This window comes from Lepidothrix coronata, unplaced genomic scaffold (assembly GCF_001604755.1).
Source record: "Lepidothrix coronata isolate B3197 unplaced genomic scaffold, Lepidothrix_coronata-1.0 Scaffold37, whole genome shotgun sequence".
NCBI classification, from domain to species: Eukaryota; Metazoa; Chordata; class Aves; order Passeriformes; family Pipridae; genus Lepidothrix; species Lepidothrix coronata.
This window is the reverse complement of record NW_016690217.1, coordinates 794,854-811,382: the sequence shown is the minus strand read 5'-3', so window position 1 is coordinate 811,382 and position 16,529 is coordinate 794,854. Positions and strand designations below refer to the sequence as shown.

The following is a 16,529-nucleotide window of genomic DNA, read 5'->3' as shown; positions in this document are numbered from 1 at the left end:
GGGGGGGGGGGGGGGGGGGGGGGGGGGGGGGGGGGGGAGGGGGGGGTCTAGCAGGCTGCCCCGGAGGAGGGGAGAAGAGAGGAGGATTTTCGGAGTGCACAGAGGTTTGCCAGTCCAATTTGGGGGTGGGGGAGGGGGTCTGATGGGCCATGGGGTCTCAGTGGGGAGGAAGCCTGTGTATCCCTATGAGGTTGCGAGCTATGCTGGCGATGGCACATGCTGTTGGCAGGGTCTCCCACGCCAGACAGGTCAAAACCAAAGGGTCAGTATAATATGTCCACGGGCAGGATGGGCTCACTAGCCCTCTGGCAACCATCCTAGGAGAAGGACAACTCTAACTTCCAAACCCGGGCAGATGGAGCTCGCTTAGCCCTGTAAGGCCATCCATCTAAGAGAAGGTCACTCTAATTAAACCGATGTCCTGAGGACCTCGCTGCCACCGTCCGAGCTCACTCGGCCCTGGCAGATGAACCTTGGGATTAAAGGGTGGGTTCAGTTCTGTGCATACTGCATCTCACCTAAAAAATCCCTTGCTCAGGCTTGAAGGCTTTACCCACACTCACAAAGCCCTGTAGTGACGGGCAAGGGTCGAAATGGCAGGTGAAAGGTGCACTGGAAGCCGCAGACCCAACCCTGCAGGCAGGCGGTTCAGGATATTGGTCATTTGAGACTGACCGGAGATGACAGTCTCTTGGGGCAGCACCCTGAACGACCAAGCAGCCTTTTCAAGGACAGCACGGCTTGCTCCACTCGGAGAGGGGCCTAGACAAGGTGGCCTAAACAAAGCTCATCTCCTCCTTCACCCGGTTGGTTAACCGCAGGCCAATGGGCATCTTCTTCCAATGCAGTCGCACAAAGATCAAAAGACAAAGGCACGCACCTGCCTCCAAAGGTGTAGCTAAATTAACTCTAGCATGTTGGAATACCAGAATCATGCTCGATTCTGCAGATAGCGGTCGTCCTGAGCGTTGTTCTGCCCTAATTGCCCATGAACTGTCACGTCTCAACATCGACATTGTTGCTCTCAGTGAAGTTCGCCTTCACGAGGAAGGCAGCCTCAGAGAACATGGCGCAAGTTACACACTCTTTTGGTCAGGTAAATCCAGTACCGAAAGGCATCTCTCAGGAGTCGGCTTCATGAGCAAAAACTCTATTGTTCCTAAACTCGAAAATCTGCCAACAGGTCCCTCTGACCGCATTATCTCCCTACACCTTCCACTACACAACAAGCAACACGTTGTCCTCTTTAGTATATATGCCCCAACTCTCCAAGCTGACCCTGCTGAAAAAGATAAATTTTACACTGACCTGTGCTGCCTTACCCAAAAGGTTCCTGCAGATGATAAGATCATTATCCTTGGTGATTTCAACGCCAGAGTAGGTAAGAATTTTGAAGTCTGGAAAGGAGGCAAGCATGGTGTTGGAAACTGCAACGATAATGGTCGCCTTCTGCTAGAATTCTGTGCAGAGCAACAGCTCACCATCGCTAATACTATCTTTCAATAGAAAAATAGTCTGAAGACAACTTGGATGCATCCCAGATCTAAGCATTGGCATCTCATAGATTATGTCTTGGTGCAATGGAGAGATGTCCGCGATGTCCATCACACCCGCGTGACGCCCAGGGCAGAATGCCAAACAGAGCACCGAATTGTGTGCTGCAAACTTAACTTCAATCTTAAGTTCAAACCAAAAAGGGGCGGTATCCCAAGGAGGAGACTCCAAGTTAACAATCTCCAATCAGCCACAGTGAGAGACAGATTCTAAGCAAACCTTCAAACTAGGCTCGAAAACCATTCCATAGATTCCACAGACTCCTCTCCTGAAACAATTTGGCACCATATTAAAAACAGCTTCCAGCAGTCCTCTGAAGAAACCTTAGGGTTCTCCTTCAAGAACAAGGACTGGTTTGATGAAAACAACCAAAAGATCCAGGAATTGTTGAGGAAGAAGAGAACTGCTCACCAAGCACATCTTGCTCAGCCTTCCTGTCATGTAAGAAAAACAGCCTTTTGTCTTGCATGCAGCAAGCTCCAACAGAAACTCCGTGACATCCAGAACAAGTGGTGGATCGATCTTGCTGAAAAACTCAATTATTCGCAGATACGGGTGATCACAGAGGATTCTATGAGGCCTTGAAAACAGCATACGGGCCTACGTACCAAATCCAAAGTCCCCTACTCAGGGCAGATGGTCAAACGCTTCTGACAAATAAAACCTCCATTCTGAATCGTTGGTCGGAACACTTTCAGACTCTCTTCAGTACTAGCCGTGTAATTCAAGACTCAGCAATTCAGTCCATCCCACAACAACCAGTGAAGAATGATTTGGATATTGCCCCCACTTTGGGAGAAACCCTTAAGGCCATACAGCAGGTGAAAATTGGCAAGGCAGCTGAGGTTGATGGAATTTCACCTGAAGTCTGGAAACATGGGGGCCTTGCACTCCATGCTAAATTTCATGAGTTTGTGGTGCACTGCTGGGAACTCGGCGAACTACCATCAGACCTTGGTGATGCAGTCATCATCACTTTGTATAAGAAGAAAGGAGTTAAATCAGATGTTCAAATTACCATGGTATTACTCTGCTCTCCATTGCTGGCAAAATCCTGGCAAGAATACTCTTGAACAGATTAATACTCGCTATTGCAGAAGGAATTCTACCTGAAAGCCAATGTGGTTTCAGAGCCAACAGGAGTACCACAGACATGGTATTTGTTCTCAGACAACTGCAAGGGAAGTGTAGGGAACAGAACAACGGTCTCTATGTAACCTTTGTTGATCTCACCAAGGCTTTTGATACTGTGAGCAGAAAAGGCCTGTGGCAGATTTTGGAATGTTTAGGATGTCCCCCCAAGTTCCTTAAAATGATCATCTCACTCCATGAGGATCAGCATGGCCAAGTCAGATATGGCAATGCACTTTCTGAGCCCTTTCTAATAATCAGTGGTGTGAAACAAGGCTGCGTTCTCGCACCAACTCTATTCACAACCTTTTTCAGCATGATGCTCCAAAGGGCCACGGCAGACCTCGATGATCAGGACGGTATCTACATTTGATACCATACTGATGGAAGCCTATTCAACCTAAGGCGACTGAAGGCCCACACTAAGACCTTAAACCATCTTATCCAGGAGCTGCTTTATGCTGATGATGCTGCCCTTGCGGCCCACACAGAAGTAGCTCTGCAGCATTTAACATCCTGCTTTGCAGATGCTGCTGAGCTCTTTGGGCTGGAAGTCAGCTTAAAGAAGACAGAAGTTCTCTATCAACCGGCACCTCAGGAAGTCTTCCATCATCCCCATATCACCATTGGCAAATCAGTGCTCAAATCAGTCCAGCAGTTTAATTACCTAGGTAGCCTCATCTCCTCGGACTGTAAGATTGATGGAGAGATAGACAACAGGTTAGCTTGTAGTGCTTTCGGAAAACTCCATAAAAGAGTTTGGCGTAATAAACACTTGAAGAAAAGTGCCAAGATCAATGTTTACAGAGCCATAGTGCTGTCTACTCTTTTATATGGTTCCGAATCATGGGTCATCTACCACCACCACCTGCGTCTCCTAGAACGCTTCCATCAACGCTGCCTCCGTACAATCCTAAACATCCACTGGTCAGATTATGCGACCAATACATCTGTTCTAGAACAAGCAGCAGTCACAAGTATTGAGGCCATGTTGATGAGAACACAGCTGCGATGGGCAGGACACATCTCAAGGATGAAGGACCACCTAAGATCTTGCTTTATGGTGAACTTGCCACTGGCTGCCGCATGAGAGGAGCCCCAAAGAAAAGATACAAGGACTCCCTGAAACAACATCTCAGCCTTGGCCATATTGATCACCATAACTGGTCTACTCTGGCCTCCAATCGGGAGGCCTGGAGACACACCATCTATAACGCTGCTGCTTCCTTTGAGAAAGCACGCAGAATCACTCTCAAGGAGAGAAAACAACGCAGAAAGAACTGTGTCTTGCAGAATATACCATCTAAGGAGTCCTGCTGTGCCTTTTGCAATCAGACATGTCTATCTTGTATTGGCCTTTTTAGCCACCAGTGTGCCTGTAACAAATGTGGATAGAGCCTCAGTTCTTAGTTTGCGAAGCCTAGCCATGATTTTCTGTGCATCAACTATATTGTCAGCCCAAGGCAAAAGCAGTAAACGAACCATTTTCAACTAAGCGGATGTCTTTGGCAAGACATGAAAAACATGATGTAGGACAGGATGCAGAACAGGCACATCTGGACACACTTGTTAAAATGCTGAGCAGTAATACTGTTTATACTGGGATTTGAAAATTCACACTGAGGCTTTAGTTTTAACATCTCATTGTGAACAGGAAGGGAACTGATGCTACAGGTTTTTTCATGCTACATGAAAACTTGAGAAGACATAAGAGCACTGATTGACATTTGCTAGTTTTACAGGACTTTTTTTCTGTTTTTGCCCTCAAATATAAGGGAATGAAAGTAAAGCGTAAGCATGAAGTTGAAAGCAAATGGGAAAAAAAAGGTCACCGAACCAGACTACAGTCCCACAAGGAGGTATTTATTCCATAACCACTGAGTTCTGTATACTTGAAGTCTATGTGGCACTATATGGGATCTTGCACATTTGCTTGATTATCCTGCAAGCACAAGAGATAGACTGTAAAACTCTGCAGATAACCTCTTAAACAGAGGAAAAAAGGCAAATAAGTCGCACCAAAGTAGAAAATATATCAGACTCAAAAAAACCCCCCAACACAAAACAAGAGAAGTGCTGCAGAACTAAACGAAGTGGCCACATTCGCAGGGAGAAATTAGCCTGGATAAGAAAGGAGAGAACAGAGGAATGCAGCACTGGCCATGTCATGCCAGTATTTTTAAAGTAGAGAAATTATTAACCTCTGCATAAGGAACACATTATCGCTTCCAACTACTCTCGAGAAAAACTATTCCTACAACCTCAGATATTATCTATTCTCCCAGCATGGCATAGTGGAAAACCAGGGTGCAGCTGCTGTTACGGATGAAGGGGAAATAGAGTCAGAGAAGCTTCAGGACAAGAAAAATGAGACATAATAGATTGGAAGGAAAGAAGGTGGTAGGAGTCTCTTCCGGGAAACTGAATGAAAAGATGAAGGAAAAGCAAGGAAGTTTTACTTGCATTTTTAATCTAAAGAAGAGCAGTGCAGAACTCCATTTTCAGAATCATATAAGTCAACTGAATGAGCCTTATGTCATTAAAATTTCACCCCACGGAAATACAGCACATAATGAAACCATGGAGAGGACTGCAAAGGAAAATTATCCAACCCTGTACTCAATGATATGAAAAAAACAAACCTCTGTCATCCCTCATGGATGGGTGTCTAAGTTGTTTTTTTAGGAATGTCACAGCATCCATTTGTGCTCTGTCCTAGTGCTTTACTGTTCTCTCCTGAAAGTTTCCTAATTTAAAATTGCTCAGCTACAATTCAGATTGTTACTTCAGAAAAGGAGTTAATAGTTTGTTTTCTGCCACCACAGTGGATAAGAAAAATAGTCCTTACATATTTAAAACCCATCATCAGATGTTCTGCCTTCATTTGAGTAAAGAACCCCATTTTCTGCATCTCTAATCATCTTTAGTGAGTTGTTCTTGTCTTTCTCTAAACAGTCCACAAGCCTGATGGATGACGGCACACCAAACTAGACACCAGTTTAAAACATACACTGAAAAGCTGATAAAAAGTTGAAAGCCTAAGTCCTGTACTACAATAGCATGGTTCTGCTAATTCAAATTTAACTTGAGACCCACCACAAATTTCAGAAGATTTTCTTCAATCACTCATCCTGTATTTCTGCCACCAAATGCGCTATTGTCTACATATTCCCACTTTATCTCACCTGGTTTTTTTCAAGCAATATCTTCATCTGTCAGCACCAATTGTGACTCTTATCCCCCAACAGGTCTCCAATTTTCCTTAGCTTAGTGTCACTTTAAATTTAAGAAAGCTAACTTGTTATCATGTCATCCAGATAATTATTTTTTAATAATACTGATCTGGTCCAAGCCATCCTTCTGATTTCAATTTGATACAGTATTTTATTTGTAAAACAAAGCATTGGTATCTAATGACCTCCAAGTATAGCTTGAAAAAAGCCCCAAACCAAATTCTCTCCCATATTGTATTTCCTTGGCTTGCCCATAATGTCATAAAACAACACCAAAAGCTTTAATAAAGACAAGACAGAAGGCATCCCTTGTTGCACTTCCTAACTGCTAACTGCTAACCACTAACTGCTCTCACCAGATCTAGGAAAGCTTAGATGGGTTTGACATAACTTTTACTTAATGAATCCACATTCAGCCAGTTGTCTGTAGACTGATCCCAATTTTGCCACATTTCTATAGAAAAGAAACATATTTTATCTTTCCCCATTTTCTGTTACTTCTATCTTTTAACAGAGCTCAGAGAAGAAAAAATGCAAAATAGTTCTGAAGTCATCTTTCATAATCTTACATTAAGATTTTCCAGTGCAACTAATTAAAACAAACCTAAGTACTCTCTAGCTTCTTTCTTCCCCCTCCCTTCCAAAGAATTTGTTACAAGTCCTATTTGCAGGAATCATTTCACTATACTTGTTATTTTCAGTGCAGAAAACAAAAACCAAAAAGAGAAAATGTCACACTTCTCGGCATCAGCCATCAACGGTTCACTCGGCTCCCTCTTCTCTGTTTTTTGCTGTTACTGTTTCCATACTGTGGGGCAATTTTCTGTTACACTTCAAATTCCTTGCTAGTCTCATTCTGTGCTTTGCATATTTCACAATTAACTGTTCACAATTAACTTGCAACTTGACCCAGTTCCACTGTGCAGAGCAGCAGCAGGAAAAAGACAAGGTTAACAGTCAAACAGCTCCTAAACCCTGTATTTTTTATTCATAATTCAACAGCCTAAGCTTTTACTTCACAGCTCTGTCCTGCCTTGGTTACCTCTCACAATACTATTCCAAGAATGCGGCCTACACCACCACTCCTTCCTCCAGGAAAGCCAATCCAAAATAGTCAATACTTCCCACCATGGGCTGGGGGGGAGGGAAGGGGGGAATGTGTCCCCCATTTCATGAGAGATATGGACAAAACTGCCACTCTGTGGCAGGAACTTCCAGAATGGATATATATTTTATAGATGGCACAACAAAGGCACATTCTACTCATTAGAAGTAACTTTAATTTTGTACTCTGATTGCCTTCACCAAACTGTCAACGCAAACTGCACCTCACAACGTGTGAGAACAGTGTGTCTGGTTTTGGCTAAGGCTCTCAGGAGACTGAACTGATGCAGGCAAACAAAGGTCCGTTTATCAACAGAGAAGCAGAGCTTGTCAACAGAATCTCTGCCATTCTGTACTTTCTTTTGTGTTGCTCGCTAATTTCAAATACTGGTAATACACAGTATCAATTCAACCTACAGAGTGCCACAGGGTTAGGAACTACCGAGAGCACAGTTTTTGTTCAGAGGTCTCTGTTACCTGATTTACCCTTAAAAATTACCTAAGGGATTTCATTGAATAACCGCTAATACTACAAAAATACTGTTTGGCTCTATTAAATACAAGAAAGTATTGCTGCAGAAAAACTCTCAGAAGAAAGGAGACATTGAACATGCTGATTACAATTAATCATTACAGCTCACTACAGTGATGTTAATTAACACAGAAGGTCAATGCATGCCAACAGTCACTCTGCTATGATGAATTCCACATATGTACTATTTATTCTAAAAGATGCATGTGAACATTCACAGTAAAAATAAGGTAGATTTGAAAATCCATGTATCTACACCATAACTTTTCCTCCAGATGCCACTTGAAACCTATCCTTCACACAGCACACAATTAAGCACAACACTAGCCTTGTTAATGTCTTTCATTTACCAACTGAGATACCAGGAATCTAAATAAAACCTCTTGTTGTGCTTTTACACTTCTGATAACAATGCCATTTTTATGGTCATGAATTAACTTTTAGAGAGATTTCTTAGTTCATATCATTTGGAGTGAACCACATTTAAAAATCAAGCACACATAACCACAGGGATCACAACTAAATGCCAAGCTCAAGTTTCTTACCCCCCTCCATCGTCTCGTCACTGAAAGTCACAGATCCATAGAACAAGCCACAGCTATCAACTGACCATGATGGAAAGAAATATTTCTTACTGAGCTAGTGTTCAGCTAGGGTGACTCTTTAACTGAATGAATCCTAGAGCTGACACAGCGAAACTTCAGGACCACGCAGAGCAGAGGATCTCATCTGGCAGCACAGGTTTGTAGGAAATGAATAAGATGGTTTTATTACAAGCAGGAGTTTCCATGGTTGCCTCTAGCCAAGATACTTGGAGGTCATTTTATTTGGGGAGTTGGGGAGCCATTTTGTGGCCGAGGACTGGTGGGCTGCTCAGTGTTCTGCTTACTGTTCTGCTTACAGGGTTGCTCACAGTTACTTACTGTTACTTACTGTTACTTACAGTCATGGTGTGAAGGCTGGACGGAAAGTATGTAAGGCAGTAAGACCAGTCTCGGCTCACTGCCAGGGGACCATGCGGCCGGGGGCAAGGAAACAACTTGATAGGTTGGTTAAAACAACCCATGGACTGCAAGAAGACTATATCCCCTTTTAAGGAAGAAAAGAGCAAGGCTGGGCATGGGAGGAGTGAGGGAGTGGTTATGTAAATCAAAGCGTCTTGAAAGGGCTCGTCCCTCCCACTTGGGCTGTGCTCGGACCTGGTCGTGAGTCTGGTGCACCCAGCACGCTGTTAATAAAATTCTTTGTTTCACTTTATTTGGCTGTCTCAGAAATTTCAATTAGAGATATTTCTCACAAGGTGACTTTAAAAAACCCATAAACCCCTTCACTTAACTTTTCTCAGTTCATTGCATGAGGAGTGCAGGTACGTCGCTTAGGGCTGTGCACTTGCAAGAAAGGCAAAGGTGCCCAAGTATTTTGTGAGGTTCCTCTACTCCCTATCAAAACATGTATGATCTGTTGCTTGAATCAATTTCAGGTACTCACTACCCTATCCCAGCAATCAAAAACAAAGACATTCTAAAAATAATTTTAGAATCCATCCACAACTACCAGCGAAACATTTGTACCTGACATCCTCAAACAATAAATACAAATAAATTAAGCACTCACAGGTGGAACTCTTCTTTCATCCAAGTGCCTCCCAAAACAGTGAATCTATCCGTTAATTTCAAGCACTAGATTTGGGCAAATTAATTCTGAAAACATACAGAAAGCTGTTCCTTAGCAACATGAGCTTACCCACAGCAGTTAAGGAGGATGCTAACTGCCTTGTCTGCCATAAGCAGAAGATGCAATCACACATGAATAAGACAAAATCAAATATTTACTGTAGTTCCAGTCATACTGCTAGAACAGCTACCTATGGTTTCTATATTATAAACCTAAAGCTATAGATTTGCTAGAAAAGCCAGGTACCAAAGCATCCTGTGAAGGCCCCTGCCCCCAGTCACCCTTCGGAGGAGAGTAATGGATTACAGGAGTGAAGTTCCAGTCTTTCAGAATTGCCACAAAGAAAACCAAGAAAACACAAGGCAAAAAAATCCCAGTTTAACACTTCCTTTTTTTTTTCCCTCTAGGGCCACAAAAGGGAAAGTACTGACTTTAAAGAGAGCTTGAAGTCTCTTACAGTAATAACACAAAGAACACAGTATTTGCAACAGCCCCAATAAACAATTAATAAAATTTAATAAAAACTTAATAAGAAATACAACACTTGGAAGTCAGTTGGATAGTAACTTTCAAAGGGATCAAAAAGTTTAACATTTATACTCTCAAGTGACTCACCGTTTGCCCAGTTTTTCCACATTACAATCTACTTGGACAACAAGTTCCTACGAAAGAGAATACAGTAACACTATGTAACAACAAGAATGAGATATATACTTAAGTATATATACCAGACTATTAATGGCAATAAGGAAAGAAAATCTATACAATAATCTATACAAAACACATCAAGTAACTTTATTAACCTCAAACATTAACAGTTCCAGCTAAAATACCCTTCAGGTGTCTAATGTTTACATAAGAATTGGACCGCTAAGTCATTTAAAAATATGATTGGTTCAGAAAATGCAAGTTTGAATATATTCCTCTGTGTATTAGTTGTAACAAACACAGACTTTGAAAATACATAATCCTTTAATGGATGTTGATCTTTGGTATGCTTTCTAGACACAATATTTAACAAAGGGACACTTTTTTCTTGAGAATAAACTAAGCATGCAGGGTGTCTCTCTGGCTTTTCATCTACATTCGCGCTCCTGTTTTTCCCCATAACTTATTCCTTTTTTGGTTATGATGCTCTGAGAGGATCTGTGGAAGATTAAGTTAGACTAAAATCCCAAAAAATTCTATACAACTGTGGAATCAGTCATTGACTAAAGCAAGTCCCAAGAGAAACAGAAAACAGACTACAATAATTTGAAAAATATCACCATGCTTCCAGTCACCATCCTATTTGGCATACAGTAAATATCGTGCTGTATCTATATAAAAGCACTCCTTTAGCTACATGGATCACAAACTCCATGACAACCTCCAAATGGAGATGGATGAAAAATAAAATTAAGTCTAGAAACAGAATCTGGGGGCTGAAACTGTTTTTAAGACAAACTAAAAAACTAACGCAAGGACAAAGTCCATTTTACCAAGGCGGGGTTTTTTTTTAATTTTTTTTTTTCATTACTGGTTTAGTTTTGGGGTTTGTGAGGGTTTTTTTTGTTTGTTTGTTTTGGTTTGATTTGGGCTGGGTTTTTTTGTGGAATTTCTAAAACTGAGTAGACCTCAAGTGAGAATAAAATCCTGTACAGGGAGTCTAAGAACTTTTCTAGCTCTGTAAGAACAGCCTGGTAATGTGAAGAGCCAGAGTAAGGCCAAAGACTAAGCAAAGGCTTGCTAGAAAGCATCTACATGCAGAATATTAACTCATGCCCAAAGTAACTTCTCAGAGATTCTGACTGAACATATTTGCATGGCTCATCCTGTGAGTTAAACCCTTCTTTTGCCACCATTGATTACTTTGCTGGTCACAGACAACCCACATTAACTTTGGTCTTCCATTTAACAGGTCGTTTTGTGCTTCAATAGGTATTTTTTTTAAAATGTTAAGCATAGAAGTTCAAGCACATTAGCAAAATCAAACACCTCAAAAAAAAAAAAAAAGGTTAAATGAAATGGTAACCACTCCTGCAAAGAGTAACAGAACACAGAAACACAAATCTCCTCCCATAAAAAACATAATGAGTAGATACATACTTTCTCTTTTCAAAAACATTTTTTTTCCTCCTCTAATAGCATGTGGCCACTACATGCAGCAACATTGAGGGGTGTGCCAAAATGTACGCGAAGGAAATCTGGGAACACCCTACTACTACAGCCCATTAAAAAGGAAAGTATCAGCTTGTCCTTACAAAGGTTTTGAGCTCCCAAAGCTATGTACCACTGAAACCACCCAGTTAACAAATCAAACCCAACAAGTTCCTATTCAGGTAACAAATCAAACCCAACAAGTTCCTTTCAACTGCTTCTGTGAAGGGCTAGTGAAGGCTCAGTCACTCAGCATGTCCTTTTAACAGGTTGTATAAGCTCAATACACAGTTAGTAAGTTTAAGGGTTCTTTAACAACCTACTTTACTTTTACCAGAGATTTTCTGTAAGACATTGACAACTAGCATATTTGTAACTTAATAATGAAATAATTTTTTCTTCACCTATTATTTCCGCAGCTCATACCTTCATTTTTTGAAGCAAAAGTATTTTCTGCAGATTCAAAGTTCCTTTATCTAGACTTTGCAGTGTTAGAATAGAATAATCTGGACTTAGTGACTTCTGCAGTAAGTCTGACATTCATTACGTCCTAAATGGAATTTCAGTACAATCCATATATAATAAAGCTACAAGACAACTAAGTTTCTGAAGAAGACATTAATCTAGCCTGTCATCCATAAAAACTCAGTGTTATAGGTTAGAAATCCGAGGGGAGAGGGGAGGAGTTTTGGGGGAGGGGTTTGCTGGCTCTTCTCAGAACGGATAGGTCAGTTTTTTGCTGAGCTTTCACTCTGGGATGGAGACGGGGCATCTTGCATGCATGCTTTTGGTAAGAAGGCCTGGAGGCTGGTCTTTCTGGCTTCTTGCCCTGGTCAGCCCTGACTGCTGGCCTCGACTTGCGGGCAGGCTGTCCTTGTCTCTGGCCCGAACCTGCTGCGTTCTCATCAGAGAGTTTGTGCTCACTGGGAGAAGAAAAAAGGAGTCTTGGGACACCGTCATCTGAGGACAACAGTGAGTTCCGTGGGGGTGGACTGTTTTCCTTTCCCCCTTCTCCCACTGGGGAAGGGTCCCCATCCTCTTTTCAGCTTCTCCCGCGACCCGAGACCACCCCCAGACCCCTCCCGGGCTGTGACCGCCAGAGCCCGACAGCGCCCCCTGCAGGCCAACACCGAGCACTGCAGGCTCTGCACCTCCAGTGACCCAACAGCGCCCCCTGCCGGCCGTGATTGGAACCGCGCTAAGGACAGAGAAGTGTTCAGACTTTTTCTTTTGTTTGAAGGGGACTTTTGGGTACAGAACTATTGTCTTGTTTTTTGTTTTCGGTTACTGTTCTTGCCAACATACATATATCTTTTAATAAAGGGTTGTTATTTCTTCTGTTTTCCTACACTTCCTCGATTAAAGCCCCTTAATTTTGAATTTATACAATTGCTGAGAGAGAAAAGTTTGGTTTGTCTCATAACTCATCCTCTTTAGCAAACATTCCAGTCTCTTCGAACTGAGACACTCAGCATCATCCAAGGCCACATATGCAGACATCACAAAAAAAGCCCCAACAAAACCACAGGTGTCCTCCTCCCCAGTGCACCAACCCTCTAAAGCTGAAAATGTTTATAACTGTAACACCAGACTCTGAAACTTTTCAAAGCAAACAGAATAAAACCTAAAACAATGGAAAACAATTACTGGGCTTTTTTCAGTTAAATGCTTTTTGTTAGTAACACTACAATCCAGCTATAGATGCAAAACCCCAAATTTCTGCTGTAAAGAGTATTAAAGGCTGCCTTTTGCTTTTAGTAAGGCTCATCCAGATGAGTTCAAGCATTCATAATCTAGTCTTAACCATGGACTTCTTGGGGTTTTTGGGGGGAAAGTGGATTTTTCATTTGGTTAATTGGTTGGCTTTTGAGAAGTTACTTCTTATTGTGGAAGTATCAGAATAATGCCAAATATCTGCAAGATGTTAAAATTAATAAGTAACAAATATTAGCCCCAAAAGAAGCAAAAGCCATTTCAGTACAAAATGACAAATTAAAACTCTTGTGTTTTCTTAGTACTTTTCTCTAGCTGGATCCTGCAAAATTTCACTATGTGCATGTAAATGCAATGCTTAGCATTTCATATCCCATGGTACAGCATTTTCTGGATTATAACCACCAATGGTATATGCTTAATTATGCTTTTATTGTTTCAATATCATCCTAACTATTTAGAGCCTGAAAATTAATCAATAACTCAGGTGAGAGCCTGAAAATTAATCAGTATCTCAGGGCATGCTCCTCCTCTCTATCTGTGCCTTTACTTCCCTGTTATTATTTGAAAAGGTTTATTACAGTTTGATGCATGATAAAGCATTTTCACAGCTGAGACACCATGTTACTTCATTAAGAATGCAAATATCTCTTTTCCCCATGCAATATGCATGAAATAAAAATGCATACAAAATGCCTGCCTTTGCTGCAAGCATAAAGATCTCCTTTTCCATAACAGCTCTGGAGTTGGAAAGAAAGAAATCTTATTTAAAAAATTGTTGCATGTGTTATGCAAAAGAAATGACTGACCGAGCTTTAGCCCTGCAAGCAAAAGAGAAGGGATACTAATTTTCAAAGATATGACAACTTATGCTCAGTAAAAGCTGCCAAACTGCAAATTTCAACCCCACTGCATTGAAATTAAGTAAGTTCCAAAAGAGGCTCAAGCTAGTAATAGGCTGTAGATCAGTTCTAGTCCACAGGGAAAGAGTTGATTTTACAGTGCTGGCTTCTGTGTTTTCAGCTCTTTATACAGATGCCCAGGCATTTATTGCAATGTTTAAACTGCTGTAAAAGACACAGTAACATGCAAAAGTCAGTCTGCCACCTCCACTGGGGCTACAAGGAAGGCAAAAGAAACTGTTGCCCTCAAGGATGACCAAAGGGAAGCCAAAGAAAGAAGGACAAGAAGGAATAGGAAAACCAAGCAACTGGTCTGTATGAAACAAAAAAACCCCAAACAAACAAACAGCACAAGCAAGACAAACAGTATGCACAGAATGGCAAGATTAGCGTAAAAGCAGCTGAAACTTTCTTGTCTTTAATTTGTTGCATTGAAATAGATGCAACTACCTAAACATTAGGGCTCTAAACAGGAACAAACCCCCAGTTGCTACACTTTTAACAGAGACGCTATACTAAGTCTGTGGCGGTACATAATGTAAAGACATCCAAAATCCACTGGGCAAGTCTCCTCCTGCATAAGCCATTGCCATAAAACAGATTATAAGGGAAATTGAGTCACCACACAAAGCAAGAAAGGCATTCCATTCACACAACTGATTACCCAGACTACCTAATGAAGGAAAGAAAAGTACTCGACTCCCTCCAGATCAATTATTAAATATTCATTTGCTACTTTCTCACACATATGGAGATTTAAAGGGAGACAGTAATTTATAACATCATGTTCTCTGATAAAAGCCATACCAGTTCTACCTTGAAGGCACAACTCCAAGTGAAGTATTAGCAACATTCAACAACAAACCCACCATCTCCTGAAGGACTTTCAACCACTATCTGCTGGGCCTTATTTCCATTTCCTACTGAAATCCAATGTCCCTAGTCAGACATTTCCCAGATTTTCAGAGCTTTCAAACAGCATAGTTCAAGCAACACACTAAAACACCCATTTTGAAATACTCAGAATACAAATTTGGAACAAAACTTAGGGAATGTGGAAAAGTTGATCAGAAATGAGTGGCTTGCACTATAGTAGCATCTCTCAACTGCCCATATGAAACATTAAAACATTAACACTCCTCAGTAAGGTCTTTAAATTACAAATATACAGATGTCTATTGAGTTTACATTGCAGAAAAGCATCACAGTACAGATCAGTGAGTGTGATCTGAGGAAGGACTGTACATTTTAAGTTAACATCCTAAGTTTTCAGACATCAGAATGAATTCCATGAAGACTGTAAATAAATAGAAAGAAGCAGTCTTAGCACAATGGTTGGAAAGCATACATTTTCAAAGTTTATATTTCAAAACCACAACTGTCAAAATAATCATTAGATGTGGGGGAGGAGGGAGCGGAAGGGGAGGAAGAGTGTTCAGGGAGCTGTTAAGATAAGAAATATCACAACCCTTAAACTTTATTTTTAAAGTGACTGCCAGTTATTACAGATTTTCAACAACTTTCTGGCTCCAAAGAGATGGCAGGGGGGATTCAAGTTTACTTAGCCTTTCTGCAGGGTCATATTTTTAGGTTACAGATTAGATGACAGACTTAGAAATTCCCTCACTCAGTTCTCTAGAGGCAGTTACTAATTGCAGCTAGTATACATTTCATTTTGAAAACACAAGTTTCCCCCACCTCTGGTAAATCATGCTTTTGGAAGTTCAATATTTTTTAAAGAACAGCGTGAGAGCAGAGGACTGGCCTCAGAAATACAACTCCCACAAAACCTACTCCTGACCAAAACACACTGCCAGTGCTTCCACACGTGTGAACATTCCATTACGGCATGTACAAGCTCACCCCTTCTGAAATCTGTTAGCCTGGGTGACACTCCTCAAACCCAATGGGGAGCAGCAGAGGAATTTAAATGAGATTGTGTACACGTATAGTGATAAAAATGTATTAATAAAATTAGACGACCCGGGAGACCAAGCATGAGTTTTCTCCCAGAATACCTACGACCAGCTTCGCGTGATTACTTGTTAAAAACACCTGCCCGGGGCACGAGGTGGTAAAAGACACCCGAGTTAGGAGGCGTCGCTTTTCAGACCCGGTGGACGTGGAAGTCCTCTGGGCGGTCTTTACCCACCGTCCCGAAAAGCTCTGGGTGCCGAGGCCCCGGAGGAGCCCTGCTCCCGAGCCCCCGCTCCGATGCCGCGGATCGAAGGAGCCGTGGGGCGCGCGGGGTCCGGCGGGGCTGCGCTCCCGCAACTGCTCCAACTCGCCGAAAAGTTGAGCCGATGGAGGACGGGGAGGGGGGAAAAGGACGGGACGGCTCCGTACCGGCAGAGAGCCGCCTCCCGCTGTCGCTACCTGCTGATGAAGCCATCTCCATCGCCGTCGCAGGTCTGGAAGAGGCGCCTCATCCTCTCCTCCTCACCCGTGCTGGAGGTATCGCTGCTGCCGGCGCTGCTCACCTCCGCTACGGCGGCTGCCGCCATCATGAGCCCGGCTCCGGAGGAGGAGGAGGAGAAAACGGAGGGG

General features: G+C 42.2%; 1 protein-coding gene across 3 annotated transcripts in view; it reads right to left on the bottom strand.

Moving 5' to 3' along the window:
• Nucleotides 1–16,529, bottom strand: part of MCC (mutated in colorectal cancers) — a 202,669-nt gene extending 186,140 nt beyond the window's left edge. The window contains exons 1-2 of one of the 3 annotated variants that reach the window (XM_017812721.1): nt 16,359–16,418; nt 9,844–9,890 (exon numbers count right to left, since the gene is read on the bottom strand). Coding sequence is in view for 2 of the 3 variants with exons in the window: in XM_017812717.1 (XP_017668206.1) it covers nt 16,359–16,489 (131 nt within the window). In the remaining variant the exon portion in view is untranslated. Of the gene's footprint in view, nt 1–9,843; nt 9,891–16,358 lie in introns of all 3 variants that reach the window. The other 2 variants (XM_017812717.1, XM_017812718.1) reach the window with 2 other exon arrangements.